The 19,645-nt window shown below is 37.4% G+C and overlaps 1 protein-coding gene across 10 annotated transcripts in view; it reads right to left on the reverse strand.

The window, feature by feature from the left end:
- The window catches only part of dmd (dystrophin), a 728,160-nt gene that overhangs the window by 103,037 nt on the left and 605,478 nt on the right, over nucleotides 1–19,645 (reverse strand). For all 10 annotated transcript variants that reach the window (XM_041259003.1, XM_041259005.1, XM_041259010.1 and 7 more), the window contains 3 exons: nucleotides 15,680–15,800; nucleotides 14,967–15,235; nucleotides 5,202–5,348 (listed from right to left, as the gene is read on the reverse strand). In XM_041259003.1, the coding sequence (XP_041114937.1) occupies nucleotides 5,202–5,348; nucleotides 14,967–15,235; nucleotides 15,680–15,800 (537 nt within the window). The remainder of the gene's footprint in view (nucleotides 1–5,201; nucleotides 5,349–14,966; nucleotides 15,236–15,679; nucleotides 15,801–19,645) is intronic.

The raw sequence follows: 19,645 nt of genomic DNA on the forward strand, positions 1-19,645 counted from the left end.
TTCTCAGGATGATGTGCGGTGTTAGGCTTGTGCCAAACATATCGCTTAGCGTTGAGGCCAAAAAGGTGTATTTTTGTCTCATCAGACAATAGAATCTTCTTCCACTTGGTCTCAGAGTCTCCCACATGCTTTCTGGTTTTTTTCAACAATGGCTTTCTTTTTGCCACTCTCCCATAAAGGCCGGTTTTGTGAAGCACCCGGGCTATTGTTGCCGTATGCACAGTGTCTCCCAGTTCAGCTGTGGATGACTGTAACTCCTTTAGAGTTGCCATAGGCCTCTTGATGGCCTCCCTGACTAGCGCCCTTCTCATCTGGATACTCAGCTTTTTGTGGATGGCCTGTTCTAGCCATATTCTGTCCTTTTCTTAATAATGAACTTTACTGTGCTCCGAGGGACATTCAATGCCTTGGAAATGTTTTTATATCTTACCCCTGATTGATGCTTTGAAGAACCTTATTCTGAATTTGCTTTGAATGTTCCTTCGTCTTCATGATGTAGTTTTTGTTAGGAAATGTACTAACCAACTGTGGGACCTCCCAGAGACAGGTGTATTTAACCTGAATTCATGTGAAATACCTTAATTGCACACAGGTGGACTCCATTCAACTAATTATGTGACTTCTAAAGACAATTGGTTGCACCAGAGCTTATTTAGGTGTGTCATAGCAAAGGGGTTGAATACTTATGCAATCAATTATTGACTGTTTTATATGTGTAATTAATTTAGAACAATTTGTAGATTTTATTTTTCACTTTGACATTATGGACTTTTTTGTATTAATCAGTGGCAAAAACCCATAATTAAATCCATTTTGATTCCATGTTATAACACAATAAAATGTGGAAAAGTCCAAGGGGGTGAATACTTTTGAGAGCCACTGTATATTAATACTATATACTGATTGTGGCAAATTCTATTTAAATGCATCCCAAAGCTGTTGCCTGAGCATTTGATCAGTTACTTAACTAAGTCAAATAAAGTATATGCTTCATTCAAAAGATTGCACCAAGTTTAAAGTACTGTTTATGTAGTAGTAAACATTCTTTTGCCTTTAAGGTACCACAATTTTTTTGTATAGGTTAGCACTCAGTTTGTAACTTGTATTAAACTTAAATGTATTTATATGTATATAAAAGTACTACTGTTGTTAATCTGAAAAAAAAAATTGTAGTCACTTCATGCAAATTAAAATGTAATTATAAAAAAATTAATTAGATGGTAGAACCTATTTTGCAATGACTTAAAAGCATAGTTTCCTATGTTTTATCTATATTTTATTTTACATTTTTTAAAGATGATTTACAGATCTTTGTTGAAAATACCTGCTCTTTAGGTGTCTCCTTATTACAGTAACATGAACCATATATTTGTATAAACTGAACATTATTTAGGGGTACTGTAACAATTTGTGTGGTGTTTTAATGACTGCATTATCGTTCTTTTTTATTGTTGTTGTAAAAGATGACTTACTCTGAATAATCTTATGAATAGTTCTATACTTCTGTTTTCTATGCAGGTGGGTAACAGTTGTAATAATCTAATACTATGAAATGGTTTAGCTTTCTATGCAGAGGTTGGATAGTGTCAGATAAGAGAACCGAAAGCATCTGAGAAAAATCCATCTCTGACATTGATGTTTTTAATGATTGAAAAAATTGATTGAAAAATCTGCATTTGAAAAAATATTTAAAAACAGTAAAGTAAGATCCACTCCTGGATCAAAGGGTGTTTGCGCCTCAGTATTAGCCACTATTGTATAAGTGATCAGTAAGTTCAAACTCACAGAGGTTGCAGGGACTTCAAACTGAGAACCAATTGGGTCTGTTTTATTGCAGTGGTACTGGTATGAATTTACAACCAATGTATTTCTGTAATAGTGAATGCCAAGACTGGTAGCACATTCAATCAGAGGGGTAAAACCGCCTGTAGTCATTCTGCATATATTTATCCTAGATGGTGGTGTGTAATTTATGTGTGTGTGTGTGTGTGTGTGTGTGTGCTGATGTTAATATTTGTCTCAAGGTAATCTTAGTTAACACGATGGAATAAATCCTAGGTAAAATCAATTATAAATGAGCTATCATGCGCACAACAACCACAAGGCTCAGTAATGTGGTAAACTAAGGGTCAGTCTTGGTTGCAGAATGGAATGAAAGCTCTCCCAACTTGATAATGCAATGCGTTTTTAAAGAGGAGACTGATTAAGTGACATGGGTTTTGAAGACCCTGTTCAAAAACCTTCAGCTCACATTTTACTGTTTGTCAATATTCTTGCAAATGTAAGTGTGTTTTCAAACAGAAGAACAAACCATTTTAGCAAACTCTGGAGAAATGTTTCAGCATCATTAAAACTTATTTAATAGATTGAAACAGGCTAAAAATAACTCCTTTGATAACTGATCCCACCAAGTGTTAGTCCCAAGACCACAGCCTAATCCAACAACTCTTTTTGGAAATGTGGGAGAAATGTATAATCAACCTTAACATTTATTTAATGGACTGAAACTGGCAGCGAACAGCGGCCTGTATTTCTGTTTGGCACACATCTTTGCCAAACATGGTTCTCCTGTGTTTGTTTAAACCTTACCCTCAGGGTTCCTGTTACCTTTATTTGTTGCTAAGAATTTTATCTTGAAGGGACCCAGAAAGACTAATTAGATATACCAAGATAGATAGACATTTTTTACATTCCCAGTGGGGGAGGGAGGGGGATGGATATATAACATTGCTTTCTGTCTGCCATGTGAATTCATGTCTACTGGGTGTATTGCTGTGCTTGGGACTTTAGCACCACTAAAGGCACTCCATTACACATCTATGCTTGAAAATCTCACATTCATGAGTTGGCACTTTCAGCTGGAGTAGTCTGAGTTTTTGCAATGAAAACATAATGGTAAAGTGTAGGAATCACTTACCATTAACCACATGAACTGCACAGTCATGCTAACATTTTTTTTAATGTTAAGCCAAAATATTGAAACAACCTATACGTTAAGTGCTTATGGCTCCCGACTACAGCTTAATAAAGAGAGAACACTTTAAGGTTATAAATATGCATGGCTTCAATAAAAGGAGCCAACAGCAAGAATCACCTGGCAAGGACCAGGAAAGATGGCAAATGCTAATATTTGTAAATATTTTAAAAGGGAACACAAAACTGTATTTTGTTAAATGCAAAAGCTGTAGAAGTGGGTTGAAAAGTCCTTGAAAACAAACTGGAGAAGAATAAACTGTTTTTCCACAGCTTTATTGTATGGTTTGGTGCCTTCTGGCTTGAACACATTGTTTAATTTAATTAGCATGTTTCCCAGACATTATATGAGCTTATCAAGCCAAAGCGCTTTGTGATGGTGATCCACTATGAAAGGTGCGATATAAAAATAAAGATATTATTATATTATTATTATTACTGTAAAACAAAATGTACAACCCTGTCCAGGCTGTAAATACAAAATGCAGAAATCTCCACTATATCCAGTGGGCAGTAACATATGAGAGGAGATATAAATATATATATATATATATATATATCTATATATATATATATATATCTATATAATATATATATATATATCTATATATAATATATTTTTCTTTTGTTTTTAAAAAAATTGAACTTAAGATACAGTACCATGGACTAACAAAGCCAGTTTCCACTCATAAAGCAAGAGCAAGGATTTGAAGATATTGTCCCTGTAGCTTCTGACAGACACATATGTAATGCCTTTCATTTCATTCCAACCTATGCAATGTGTTTGCAGTTAGCAACAAAATAAATGTTAAAATGAAAGGACTTCCCGTGGATTAGCCCAGCAGGCTATTCCACCCTGCTACTTCGGCTTGCATAAAATTAATTATTATTCAATAGAGTGCCAGTGTTCTCAATAATTTGTCTCAAAATGTGTGTTCCACAGTGGGAGTAGTCATGCCCTACATTGCCCATTACAGCGGTTCTGCTTCCTCAGTGCTGCACATTACTACACCCCCCTGAGAGATGCTCCTGTAATCCCTGACTGGGCCTTCTGCCACCAGCACTGCCTTTCCAGCGATTTCCATCAGCTACAAACTGTATTCATAAGAAATTTATAAGGGACTTGTGCTTTAACATGTACATGTGCGGTTGACCCCTGTCTCTTAAAACAGTTAGCAGATCTGAGATTTGGGTAAATGAATCCACCCATAGTTGCTTCCAATAAGTCTCATACAACAAAAAACAAGGTTGACTGTACATATTAGATTACAGCAGAATGTACTGTTCTGTGAGGGTGTCTGTGTTCCCCTGCTTTGCAGTGGCTCAGCAGCAATGTATAATAAGATTCCTTAAGGTTTTTACTGCTAGCAACAGCCACATGACCAAGATTCAAACTCAGAACACAATGACGTTTACCTTACACAAGCTTTTCATTAGTAAATGTTAAAGCAATAATCTGTCTAAAGAATGATTTTTAATGTCAGAAACTATTACAGGAATTCAAAAAAAAAAATGGGGATTGTGGCAGGGCAGGGCCCTGTTTGTAAATATTGTGGGGTGGTGATTTGGTGGTGGTTGGCAGGGATTGGGTTAATTTCCTATCCCTGCCAAAATACACGTGAGAATGTGGCTGGCGCTAATTGAATAATTGATAATTAGGCTCCAGCCACATGCCATAAAAAGAGGGAAATTACTTTGTTTGGTGGAGGTGTTTTGGTGTGAGTGTTATTGTGTTTGTTTGTTACGAAGTTCAGTGAAGGCACTGCCCAGCCTGAACAGTTTTTTGTTTGACCTTTTATTTTTGGCTCTGCAAGCAGTGTTTGTTTGATTTTTTGATTTACTTTTTGTTGATTAAAACAGCGCAGCAGCGCTTTTCACTGCAGTTTTCTCGGAGACTTCTCTGAGTCTCTGTCCTCCCGGCTATCCTGTCACAGGGATATATTGTATATGAGTGTGTATTATACATATGTCTTATGTATGCTGTATATACTGGTATTGTTATATTTACTTCCTAGCCTGGAAATATTTCCTTTAGTGTTAAAAAGAGGGAGCCCAGTATCAGTAAATCTGGATGGCACAGAGTTGATGTCCAACATGAAGTACAGCGTGGTATATATGCTCTACTTTCGTACCAAGTAAAAAAGTATAGGGAAATAGATTTTAAGACACTACGCTAAGCTTTGTGCTTCCGGATTGATAAGGGAGTGTCATTAGACAAGGAGGCTTACCTGCAGGAGCTTCCAGCGTGTGTTCAGATCCTCCAGACGGTTAAGGTTGTAAGGGGAAAGCTGGATGTCTGGAGGGGTGAACTTGGATGCCAGGTCATTCACATGGGTTACATTCTCTTTAATCGGAGCAATTTCAGCTCGGAAGGCCTGTAACACAAAACAAACAGTTAATTGAATCTTGTTTTTTTCTCAATTTTCAACACCCTCCTGTTTTCCACCTGCACGATCAGACAGGTATTCTCAGCTGGTATGCTCAGTTGCATAGCCTTCCATGTCCTGATTATGTGCAGTGCCACTGCATACAATTCAACTCTCCATGACTCCAAGAGGTGTCTCTTTCTTACCGACATGCCTTGGGTCAAATACACTTTTTTTTTTTTTTTTTTTAGGAAAACCCAACTGGCATATCCTCATGTCAGTTCCAGTGTCTCTTGATTTTGCAGCTGGATGGTTTTGTCAAATACATTAAAAGTTAAGCAAAGTGCCACCCATGGTTACACGCTGCAGAAAGTAAGACAGTTCTTTGCTAACATTTAAAACCAGATCTGTGTCTTGTTACTACTAGTTTTCAGCCCCTTGCTACTGGTGGTATGTGCTGGTTCCCTGGTTACCCTCTTATACACCACAATAAAAACATAGCAAAGCGCAGTTACATAGGAAAAGCAAAGTGAAAGCATGATAAAGCCAAGGATGGTAGAATTGTTTTAAAGCACTTTTAATAGATGAAGCTTGGGAAATTGAAAATGCAATATGTTAAACTTTTATAAGGGCTATAAAAGGCTCTTTTCTAAGCATCAATTAGACGCACTTGACTTATGTATAATAGGAAACAGAATTGTCTGACTGGTTAACAGACTCCTTTAAAAGACAACCAGATTTGCCAGTACATGCCAGTATCAAGTGAGCTCAAATAGTAAATCACCTTTGGGAGAAAACAACAGTGGGTTTAATACAGTTGACTAGTGGCTGTATTTAGATTTGCCGCTGCTTAAATCATTAAAATACACCACAGAACCATATTCTTATCATCATGAAACCATGTCAAAAACTATTTACATACTTACACCTGGAGCTCTGAAACTGTCTTCATAAATAAACCTTCTAAAATTAACGGAAGTTGTTGCGATTCTCAATATAGAATCTTAATTTAAATAGCTATAATATGTTTCCTTTATCATTATTCAGATTTATTAAAGCAATCTGTGATGGTCGATAGACTTGTGGGCTGCTCCTAAATTCATTTAGTTTTTGGCATACTATGACCTTGTTAGTAGAACTGTCTATGTCTTCAGGGGGAATCTATTTTAGAAGACTAACTAAATATTGTACCTTATATAAAAGTCTTTAAGGAAGACTTAATCTTTGCAAAAACTCAACAAACTCTACTTATAAGAGGCACTTAAAACATAAATAATTAAATGTCTGCCAGTTTCATGTGGTTAACTTTTGCTGTCTAATTTAAAACAAAATGTATTGATTCCAAGTTGTCTGTTTCTATTTCGTCTCACAATGAGCAGTAATTAAATGTCTTCTGCTTTGGGCAATGTACACCATTTCAGTAACAGCATTGCTTGAGAATCGTGTGCCCTAAGAGGCAGCAAAATGGCTAATAAGTTAACGGCTTGATGTGGTACTTGAATTGGAATCTGTCAGACAGCACACAGGGCATGCTACATTGATTAATTGTGAGAATTTTTTCAGACTGGCCACAATATTCTGAGTGGGTTTGAGGTTGTTTAGTGTTATAGGGTCAAAGTTTTACAAAACTTCTCTTCTGGAATCAGGATGCACAAAAACAACCTCAAAGCTCAGTAGAAACTATTCGAAAAAAAGAATGGATTCAGGACCATCTTATTGAAGGTTTATACTCCAAAATTATCCTTAGTACAAAACAAAGAACCACTCGGATTAATTGCAAACATAAAAAGTGAAAAAGTAGCATTTGACACTATATTAAAGGTCTTGAACTTTACCTGTTTCACCAATGGCTCAAATTACACCACAAAACTGCTAGCGTTGATAAACCTAAATGGATCCTTTGTGCGGCTTTATACTTACTGAATCCAGTGTGGGCTGTTTTACTGCTAGGTAAGGCTAAAATAAACGATCAATTAATTGGTATAGTCAAGTAGCTGAAGTCATGTTATGAGCTGTGGGTAGAATGGGTAACATTTTTATATCCTGTTCTGTTAATCTACTGCAGCATGGTTGCTTGGTACCAATGTGCTACTGCATAATCCAATCTGTTGCCATTGCTGGGAATGCTGTGTTTTTCACATGCTTCTGCTAAGATGTCTTCAGGAAAATACACTAATATAATACTTGTACCCCAAAGGTATATTTTAATTTAATATAAGGCCAGCCACTATCTAAATCTAAATGAGTGAGCTTTTTACAACCAGTGTTTTTGACTTAACACTGAGTTAGCTCAAGGAACTCTAACTGCCAATAACAGACTGCTATGTATTCTCTTCACTCTAATCTCTACGAGTCAGAGGGAAGTGGCTTTTATAAATCGTCATCAGGTGCATACTCATTTATTTTTTTGTTTGTTTTGGGAAACATATTCTCTTGTACACTGCAACAATGCCTCCAATAAATCAAGCAAAGGGTTCCAGTCAAAACTCATTTTGTAAATGCCGTGGTCAATAATTTAGAATAAAGAATTCAAAGGTGGAGTTTCAAAAAGACCTCCAAGAACTGTATATAAATTGAAACCTTATTTCCACTCATTGGTCTGCTTCTTTGCTAAGTTACTTATTCAGTTCACTGGTAGTGCACACTGTATATTATGCTAGCACATTATGTTAATGAATATTGTATCTTTGCATTCGTAAAAGATGTGGATTATGACTCACTCAGGGAGCGGTAAATATTGTTCTTTTTACTTGAACTGGAAAATTCCCTTGGGTCTAGTGCTTATTGCAATATATAGTAAGTTTATAAATCAGCAAAAATATATCACACAATATTGCCATGGAGCGAGAACTTCTTACTTTGACAGGCAATCAAATGTTTTTAGAAAGTTCTAAAAATAAATACCACAGAGTTTGTAGGGGGTATCCAAGAATTGTTAATTATGATTGAGCACATTTATGCATGTTACACTAGAAGAAGAGAGGGCTGAATGGTACAACAAGCAAAACCCAGGAGGTGTGAAGAATAAGGTCTAGAGAAAGAAGTGAGAAATCAGATTGAATTCACAGCCAGCATTCACTCAGGGGGTAGAGGAAGGCCAGACTGGAAACTCAAGACGTGACTGCTTCCAGTTTTTTCTTTAAAACACAAACACCTGTGAGAATCAAGCTCTATAACATTATAAGGAAATAAGAAAAAAAAGAAATAAGGAGACATCTCTGGAAGTAGTTGTAATACACAACAAATAACAATGGTTTGAATTTGCTGAAATTTACAGGATGGTAAGAGTATGGATGTGAAGAATGGAAGATGGATTTTGAGAGGATGGTTATAATGTGAAACTGTGCCAAAATGCCCACCCCTTGCATGTTTTCATTTGTTATTATTATTACTTACTGTTTGAGACCGATGAAAAAGCCGGTCTAATGTGTAGTCTGTGGGGATAGGGTTAAAACCTCTTCCATTGAAACCTTGTGGGAATGTGGCTGGAGCCTTAAGGTAATTCTTGTGTAAAATGAGATAATTAAGGCTCCAGCCACAGAATATAAAAATAAGCACTCCAGGCTTATTAGGAGGAGAGTGTCAGAGGCGAGACGTGAGATGAATAGAAAAACAATTGCTATATCAAAAACATACTTGTTTGAAAGTGTTTGTTTTACTTTGGTCAGAGTGCCCTTGCTTTGTTTTGTGTGTTCTTTTTGTTTAAACTGTTTATTTTGTTTAATTATTAAATACTAGCGCAGCAGCGCCGTTTTGCCCGTACAAAAGTTGTTTATTGTTTCATTTCCTGGTCCGTGATGTCACCACACCTGCGCACGGCAACCACTTTGCCACAGAAACACTTTATTTTCATCAAGTAACAAACACACTAAAAAATGGTAACACTGCTTTATTTGTGTTCCAGATCATTATCACCTGTGCTATATTTACTGTCTCAGATAATAAATATAGCTGAAAAAAAATAAAGTACAATATTATGTGACAATTTCTGAAGATGACATATTTGACATACATACATAGTGTACTGTATATTTATTTTGTGAATGCTAACTGCTTTGGTCTATTCATTACATTTCATAACTAAATAAACAAATAAAAAACGATGAACAGAAAAGGAACACTCTGACTTTAATGAATGTGAAACAGCATTGTTGCAAAAAAACAAATATGTTTACCAAGCTTGTCTGTTGAGACTAAATAAGGAAAAGTGTGTCTTGATGGTAACAGCTGTTTTTGTTCAACAGAATTGTCCCCTAAGGGAACCATTTAATATTCATAGGGCCCAATTTACTAAGTGGCGGTAATTTGGCCAGAATTGCGGGATGAAACTTGAGATGACTGCGCATGGTATTTCCAAAGTGTCCCGCCCTATTTACTAACTAATTGAAGCAAAAATACCAGGTCAAAGAAATTCTAATTAGCCTACAAAATGTGGGTGGCAACATATCTGAAACTGTGTACAGTATTTATACTATTGACAACAGGTGAAGCAGCTTACTTACTTGTGGCGGCAGGGATATGAGAGAGAGAGAGAAAGAGAGAGAGAGCGTGGTGTAAGAAAAAGGAGATAAAGGAAAACAAAACCAAAAAATTAAAAATAGTGATGACAGTAACTCTATAAAACAGTACCAGAATTTGAACTCAATTCAACTGTCTGACACAATGTTACAAGATTCATGAAGATTCATTATTACAGCCAGGGCTGGACTAACCCATCACTGGGCCCTAGGCAAGCATACACTTGCAGGCCCCTCACCCCTGAACAAACAGCGACACACACATGTACATACAAACATACATACATACATATATACACACACACCTCCATGTACATTATAGCCTTTATAACTAGCCCTCCACCCTTTTACAACAGGTAGAATTCTTGGGTTTAAGTTATTATGAACGACTGAACAATACATTTCAGAATAAAACGATACATTTCAGAATAAAACCGGAAAAAACTGAAGCCTGCGTTAAATCCTCTAGCACAGCTCGACAACGACTTTTCCCCGATTTACAGAATAAAAAGGCAACAGTTCAAACAAACAAGGAACACCATATGAAGTTGCAAATGGTAATATATAGAAGGTAGCTCCATAACAGTCCATGAAAATAAATAGTTAAAAACATACATGCTTGTACATTGTTGTGTAGTCAGATAAGTTACACTTTACTGCACGCAAAATCGTCAATGTTTCCTTGTTTTTTTTGTTGATTGGGTGGGTTTTGACTTGCTTCATTAAAGAAAATGCCCTTTTCTTAAGAGCCGAGGAATCGTCAATGTTTTGGCATACAACTGAATGACAATCAAAAAAAAAAAAAAACAACACATTTCACGGAGTGTCACGAAAACGTCATTTTATTAAAAGACCAAGGCTAACATGTAGGCTAGCTACGGAGTCAATTCTTTAAAATGTACATAGGAACACTGGAACTCGAGTCGCTATTGAAACAATTTTGGAAACAAGAGTAGTTTAAAATGGTCTGTGTTAGCTGCAAAAAAAGTAACAAGCCGACAAAAATAGTTTTTAAAAAAAAACAAAACTTTGAATGACAAATTCAGCAACATTTTGTAAACCTTTAAGACTTATGTTGACACATTAATTAAAATGACTGTGCTATTTATAGGCTATTTTGCTGCCTTTATCCCAAAATATTAAACATGGGAGAAGCATTTATTGCAAAACTGACAAAACCACAGATATCATAAAATTATTAGTAAATTATATAATATCATATATGCCACTGCAGCCTATCAATGTAAAAAATTAATAATAAAAAAACACATCTTATATGACTAAGCATAGACATAAACAGCTAGTGTTTTACCCTCTGTTACATTGTCTATTACAAAGGCACACAGTTGAAGTCAATGCCATTCTTCACAAGTGTCTTAAAGACAACCTGACCTACTACTGTTGTGTGGTTAACAGTCAAGATGCAGTGTATCTACTAAGTAAGCAGTACGTTCCTCTGAATTAGCAGTTGTAAAGCTCTGTGGGATGAAAATAATGTACAAAACACAGTTGCCTTGAATCATCAGTGGTCTCGCCGCATCCGACGCAAACACACTCAGAATCGTTAATTTTCCATTAATATTCTTTGTGTGCTGCATACACTTTAGGGAGATACTCTCGTCTGAGTGAATCACTGTTAGGCAGAGTTCCACAATTCAGGATTTTTTTTCACTGTACAATATGATGAATTCACCAATCATTGACACCGGACCATGTACAGCTACTGTAGCGCTGGTCTACTTGATTAAAGTATGAAATGAACAGGGGAGGTGAAGAGTAATGGAAAATACTGTAAGGAAAATAAAATACATATTTTTATTATTTTTTTATTTAGCAGACATCTTTATCCAAGGAGACTTAGAGACTATAGGGTGTGTGAACTATGCATCAGCTGCATCTCACCCGAAAGATGGAGCACAAGGAGGTTAAGTGACTTGCTCAAGGTCACACAATGAGTGAGCCGGGATTTGAACCGGGGACATCCTGGTTACAAGCTCTTACAGCCTCCTGATCGAGCTAGTTTACCGTTCACAGTGAAATGAGCAAAGAAACAGCTGCTTGAATTTGTGTGGATCGCTGTTCTCCATAGAGTCTTAAGGCAGCGATCATCACAAACCCAAGCATCTGTGTTTAACATGCTGCTTTGCATATGTAAACATCATTAATTCAATGCAAATGAGGCGGTGACGCTATTCCGCCCCTTTCATTTTGCATCTGCTAAATCCTTGTTTTCAGCACGGAAATGGGAATAGTAAATAGGACAGGGACAGAACTGCACAAGGTAAATGGTAAACGCTTTGTAAGTGAGGCCCATAAACTTTACTCATTCTAATGGATGTTTTATCAGAAATAACAAAAGAGGATACATGTACTTTCTATATTTATACAGGAATCTGAAACTAGTACACCTATATTTATGCCACGATGATCCCATAGGGAAAAGCATGTTTGATCTGCTCTACAGTCTTGGCATCTAGAAGATTTATGTTTGTGCCAGTGTATAGCTTCATGAATTTTCAGCAGCATGATTTAATGCACCGTGCAGCTCTTTTCTAAACACCCTGTGCAAAACATAAAATCTTACACAATATGACAGCTTTCCTCGTTCATTTGAGTCAATGACAGAAGTATCAATAGACTTTTGATAAGAACACAACTAAACATTTGTTTTGTTGTTTTTGTTTAAAATTGAAATGCATCTGATCAACACTGCTTTCTGCTGAACTACAATATACATATTGCAATACAACCAAGCTCCAGATTATGACAGGATAATAGCTGCTTTGTATCACTAACCCTCTTCTAAGTTTGTGGTGGTATTCCACAGCAACAGCCTTTGACAGATAAGAAAGAATAAGGTATGGATCTAGACTGACAGATAGAAATTGATTGATGACAAAAATCTGATTCACTGGAATACACTAATCATAGCTGAATAAACTGTTGATCAATGTTTAAGTGACTACTCTTAGGGCAATCAAACAAATTCACAAATTGTATATAAATATGAAATTGATCGGAATAAAATCAACATGTGTTTAAAGATATTCTAAAAATACTGTTGGGGTCTTTGTTTCGTTGAATTGCCCGGACTGTCACAAGGAGAGAAACAACAGCGTGTTAGTATGTTAAGCGGGGACTCCAAGAATTTGAATCATATCTGTATATGACAGACACTCTTAGGGCGACTGCACATATTTGCAGGTCATTTATGGATTCCTAAAAAAGCAAAGCACTGAAGACCAAAGATGAATTGGTTCCATGAGGCGAATATGTGCTGTAGTATGGCGGACATACTCAATACTCAGGGGTAGATGTACTAAAGTGTTGCGACTGTCGCAATAGTCGTAAACCAGTTGCAAATGAGTCAGAAGACACTGTTAGGGATCTTTAGGGAATGCTTTGCAGCAGCAGTTTTTCTTTGCGGTTCAGCCTTGGATGAATACATAATTATGGGCGTTTCTGCATAAATTCGCAAAAATTGAGTGTCGATAGTGCAAACGAGGGTTCTCTTTAGTATGAGATGTACTAAAGCTGCCGGTAATTGTGACACTTACAATTGCATCAATTTGTTAAGAACTTTTGAAAGCATGTTTTTAACAGTCGAAATAAGCTAACCTTTAAAAGGCAGTATGAAAAACACTATCCCCTATCCACAGCCAATGTGATTGCAGCAAGAAGGAGACATAGTCTTCAGCAAGAACGACTGATTTGTAGGATGAGAAGAGAAAGGATATTTTGTGTCCGCATTACCCTCTTCGATTTAAATAAAGACCAAATTAAGCACAGGTATAGGCTTGGCAGCCACATAACTCTTGAGCTGATTTAAAAGATGACCTGGAGTCTGTCACCCAGAGAAGCCATGCTATCCCTGCAGTGGACAAACTATTGTCTACCCTGCATTATCTTGCTTCTGGGTCCTTTCAGGGGACCGTGGCAGCTGGTGCTGGAATTTCCCAGTCCATTTTTATCCCTGTCAGGGCAGAGACCAGGGAGTCTTCACAGTGCTCGGCCAGTTTCACAAAGTCATCCAGGGTGTTGGTGTTGTGGCGCCATATCCAGGCTTGGATTTTGGCACAGGCCACATGGCAAAACTGCTCCACTGCAATCGCCTCCCCCATTTGCAGATTGTTCTTTTTGGTGGGGGTCAGCCAGTGTACCATGTGGTCACACAACCTTTGCATGACCACCCTGGGGTGTCTGTCTGGGGACTTTTGGTACTCCCTGAACCGTACGTGGTGAGTCTCTGCTGTGATATCACAACAATGGTCTTTCCGGGTCGTTTCCTTAACCATAAACAAAGAAACAGATCAGGCTGCTCCATTCCCTATCTGTACCGTCACACATGACCTCTTGGTAAACGAGTGCAGCCGTTCCTCCAATCCGCGGCTACCACATCGTTTCCCTTCTGGGTCAATGAGTTAGTGCACCAGAGTTCTGCCCCCTTTCTAGATGGCTGACTTCCTTTTAACCATGGGAATGAATCGTCAGGCCAACCAGTCCAGGGTACTCTGTTCCCTTTACTTAGCACCCTCACAGGTCGGGAGGGAGATTTACCACCAAGAAGCATTCTATTTTTGTCCAAACCCATATTGCACATGTAGACAATATGTGAGGTTTACAGTGTACAATAAAAGCAAGCTACCTTCTGAGTCACTAACACTTATGTTCCATGAATTCAAAACCTTCTGGTCTACTTCTTGAAATCCATTTAACGTCTTTTTAAAAGGATTTTTTTTTTTTTTAAGTGAAGACTTGACTTTTGGGTTAATAATAATTAGTCTTGTTTATCATTTGATTTCATGCGGCACCTTCACAGAGAAGCGCTCATTGAGCCAGTTTTTCAGTTTTCGCTTAATTTTCAGCTTATCTGTTGGGCCTTGATGTAACTCCTGAGCTACCTTCCAAAGAGCTGCTGACCTGACACTGTTATTCAACAGGGCAGAGCAGCAACACGTCTCTCTCTCTCCTTCATGCCATGCAAGATTGGTTGGTTGTCCTTCTTCAAACTAAGCAGATTCAAGCTGGGATGCTAACAGAACTGAGAGGCCATGTTTATTTGTCAGTCGACAAGAAATTAATAAAAGCAAAAAGTAACAAACAAACAAACCTTTAGTTTCTCTATATGGTCCTGCAGGGAATCAATGAGAAGATCTCCCACGGGTTGCCAGCCCTGCTTGACCATCTCAGCCTGATGCAGTTTGAGGTCCAGCTCATCCATGGCCTCTTGCAGCTCCAGCAGCCTCTCCAAGGCTTCATCCAGCTTCTTCTGCCAGTCTGAAGAGCGCCCGTTCAGACGCTCCCACTCCGTCTTCACGTCATCTGACTCCTTGCGAAGGATTCGGGATATGTTCTGGGCATGTTCCCCAGCTGACAGCTCTGAGAAGACAAGTTAGCACAATTAAGCTATTATCTATGGATTTAGTCTGCCAACTAAACTGGTATGTATAAATCAAGCCAATCAAGTGACTATTTCAGCACAAATTAGAATTATGGACTGGGATAAATTGGTGACTCCAAATTGTTGAAGGAAAGGTGAGGGAAAGTGGCACTTGGCTTCAGTTATTAATTGAAACTTCACCTTATATCACTGCAAGTGCACCATAACACCTACCTGCCATTCAGTCATTAAGCTGAGACTGCTAGTTGCACAGTATAGTGGTCTGTATTTACTGGGAGTTGGGACCCATAAGCTTATTTCACTCGTGACCTGAGGCGGTCTCAAAACCTGACTTTCAGAGATGAAAGGCATTTAAGGCTAGTGAAATTACTCTGCTGCACAACTAATGAAGGCAGTGTATTTCAAGTGTTGTGTATTCATACCTCTTGGCTCCTGATAATGCCTTTGCAGCCCTTCGACCGGCTGCTCTGCCAGGAAGATCTGCACCGTCTCCAGACTGTTTAAGATAACAGATTCTTTAGCTTTCAGTTCCCTCTTGAAAGCCTAAAAAAAATACATTAGACATCTCATGATTTTCGAACTGGAACTTAGTAATGATACCAGTATTATTAGAGGATTGCGATTTGGATATGAACAACACTATACAGTGATGGATCTTTTCATAACTTATTTCAGACAAACGCAGTGCTAAAGGAATATGTAAAAGGGAAGAATTTTTCAGCTCTGTATCTCATGCAGTATCATAAAAAATATGGTGTGTAACAAATTGCCAAGCATGTTCCATTAAATGTGAGCAAGTTATTCCCAAACTAAATATATATTTTATAACTATGACCTGTATTATGGTATTCTCAAGACAATTTGTTGGACACACATAAGTGAGACAGTACGGACAGCAGCCTCAGCTATATCCCTGTTGCCAGGGATACTCATCTCAAGCAAGGGGGATAAAAAGAAAACATAAAACACACTGACGCTCTGCTTATTTCACAGTAGAGGGACCTAGCAGCAGACAAGGAGTGAAATGCTTTTATAGCTGTGATAATCCATCCTCCCCGTTTGATTTTTGAGAAATGTTCCCTTAGCTGGGCACAGTGGCGAGGTTCAAAATCCCAGTGGGGTGACTTACACTCCTAATGAGAATGGAGCTGGTTTATGGAACTCTGTCACTCTGACTGAGATTCATATCCTTTGAGGTGTGGAGGGCAGCACCAGTGAAATCAGAGAAAGGACTTGAGACCATGACAGAACTAGTTGTGGCAACAACTCCGCCCATCTCCCAATGAGTCAAGCGATAGAGAAAAATAAATGTTTACTTTTTTTTTATAATGGCAAACTACTGCATAGCATGCCATTTTGGCAAGGAATTAAATGTAACTGTATTGTTTTTTGAGAAAAAAATCATCCATTATTAAATGTCTTTCCTGACTGCGTAAATAACTTGTTGCTCTGCTTGCTGTTTTGCTCTGCTTTCTCATGAGTACAAAACGTTAGACACATCACTAAAAAATATATAAAAAATGAAACAGCTGAGCTCACAGAGACTTACTGGATGAATAGTGGAATACTTAATGAGTAGATAGGTACTGTACTGTATCTGCTATTCAGCAACAGAGAAGGAGAAATCAACGAGACTCAGACCTGTTATAGTGACAAAAACTGCCAGCACTGGTATTATGTATGAATAAAGCTTCTACCACAGTACCTCATAGTGTATGTTTGGTAAGATTTCTGTCCTGAACAAAGCAACTAAAATAAAATATAATCAATTTGCAAAGCTTCAAGCAATAGAGTTTAATAATGGTACCCACAGGTTACAGTGATTTTAACAAGTCCAATGTGTATTATTATAAAATAAACCTTTCATTAAGAGGACTATACAATGTTTTATAAACTGTATAACTTTGCTCCAAATATGCAATTTCTAATTATACCATCAGCAAATGATCGCTTTCTTTTGTTGGACAGGTGTTTCTCAAATAAAATCTACTTCAAGGATAATCGAACACAGGTGCATTCCTGTTGTGCTATTTGTAGGTGTTCACATCTTTATAGACACATGTGAAATATTAATATGAAATAGTATACATTAGAGCAACAGTTCTTAAACAGAAATCATATGTTCCTTTTCATTTTTCCTGTTATGCACTATATTCTTAGCCAAAGCAAAGTGTAAAGACAAATCTCTGTGACTTAACTGTGGTCCACTTCCTACAGCAGCAGTAACCAACAGGTATCTAATTTACATGAATCTGCCATGTTTTTTGTGGAACAGTGGGCACTTACTATGTATGTGGTAGTCAAAAGGTTAGGCAGCCCCTCTAGTAAAAAAACAGATATTTAATGCAGACATTTGAGATGTTGCTTGAAACTCAAGATGTGATGCTTCACTACAAAAGGAATTCATGTCTAGTAATCGGAAACCCAATCTCAGATGCCTTTGGCAATTTGACAATTAAAGATGATCCGAAACGGATTAATCAGTAAAGATTTAGAGTTTCAATAATATAATTTGTCACACGGACAGATTAGAAAAAAATCTGACTTCCATTGCATTGCAGTTCAACTCATTCCAAATTTTTACTAATTAAGTTCACGGTAAAGTATGGAATTCATTTTTTGCTTGCTTCAGTTCAATTTTACAGCTTGTTAAACAAGCCTTTAACTAGGTCACAAAGTGTTATAGACACTAATGACCTAAAAATAAATAATATCTTGTCAAGGAACACAGTAATGCCAAAGAGCCATTTGAATGAAATCCAATATAATTGTAAAAGAAGCAACGAGTAATGATCTTTGTTTCGCAGTCAATTTTGACCTCTTAACCTTCCAACATGCAACACAAACACATTCTTGTGCTTCCGAAACCTGAAGCAAAAACTACATTTCACCAATCTCTTAATGCTTTCTGTCTCTACCGCATCACACTGTGTATACTATGGAAAGTGTAGTAAGTAAAGCATACTAAATGTATGGGGAAAAACAGAAAACCATGATGAAACTATGATGAGTAATGGGAATAATATAGCATGGGAAAAGCATTTTAAACTGTAAAATTAATTTGTAAATTGCAAATTTACCATGTGGAATTTGTATGAGGGTGAAACAGATGGAGAGGAACATACTGGAGGTGGTAGGATCCCAGAGATAAATGACACATTTCACATATTTCACCTTTTGTAGAAGTTTTTTTTTGTTTGTTTTGTTTTTTTTAAATGGCAAATGAATGCACTTGCAAAATCGTGTGTTGAAAGCTAGGGTAAAACAGGAAACCAACCATTTATAATGTATGGCCTGCCAAAAGTGCAACCAAACTACTTTATTGAAGTCTTTGTATTTGTTGTCAATAATGGGTACCATGAAGACATTCTGTCCGCTGGTTTAATTGTGAGAATTGATTAGCTCATCTCATGGAGGAGGAATGTTGCTCGGGAGAACACACAGCATTGAGAACCTAGAGAGTGCCTCAGGGCTTGGTGTCAGGTGGAGACAGACTCATATTTCTTCTGTCTTCCCATGTAGAAGATCATAGGAAAGTCTGATGTGGCTTATTTTTAGTAAGGCGACTCAAAAACAAGACAAAAAAGGAGATAAAACATCTAGGGATGTCCTTTCCCTCTGTACAGGGATTGGGGAAGTAAACCCTTGTTTGTAATAACTAGTCAGGGGGGATTTAATTGATGACATGTATTAGTTTTTATCCATGAAACCAGGGTCAACACCCTTTTGTTTTCGAAAAAATCAATGAGATTGTTAATGCCTACACAACAGATGAACCATGGTTTAACATCTGGTCTTTATACCACAGGCTCTCTACATCTTTTTCTTCATGAATAGGTAAGCATTGAGGTTTGAATTCTTACTACAATCTGAGCCCTCTAGATAGTGTTGCAGTTTCAACTTAGTGCCTATAGTTCCATACTTTACCGTGAACTTAATTAGTAAAAATTTGGAATGAGTTGAACTGCAATGCAATGGAAGTCAGATTTTTTTTTAATCTGTCCGTGTGACAAATGATATTATTGAAACTGTAAATCTTTACTGATTAATCCATTTCGGAATATCTTTAATTGTCAAATTGCCAAAGGCATTTGTGATTGACCACCCTCGAATTGACGGCTCACTCAGATATCAGCTTTTTAATAGATGTTGCCCTCGAATAAATGCCGCTCTCAATGAAATGTAAAGGTTTATTTATTTTTTTTTTTACCCCTGCTCAAGTATGACACTCGAAGAGTCTGCAGCCTCAATCCAGAATGTAAGACAAACTAATGTACACCTAATGCACACATTAAGCAAATAGGGCTGTCTGTTTACCTTGTCCTCATTTTGGATGCTGAAAATTTAAACTCAGAGGAACTTAGAGCTTTGCCGGTCACTCTAACCGT

Source organism: Polyodon spathula, chromosome 9 (assembly GCF_017654505.1).
Source record: "Polyodon spathula isolate WHYD16114869_AA chromosome 9, ASM1765450v1, whole genome shotgun sequence".
NCBI lineage: Eukaryota > Metazoa > Chordata > Actinopteri > Acipenseriformes > Polyodontidae > Polyodon > Polyodon spathula.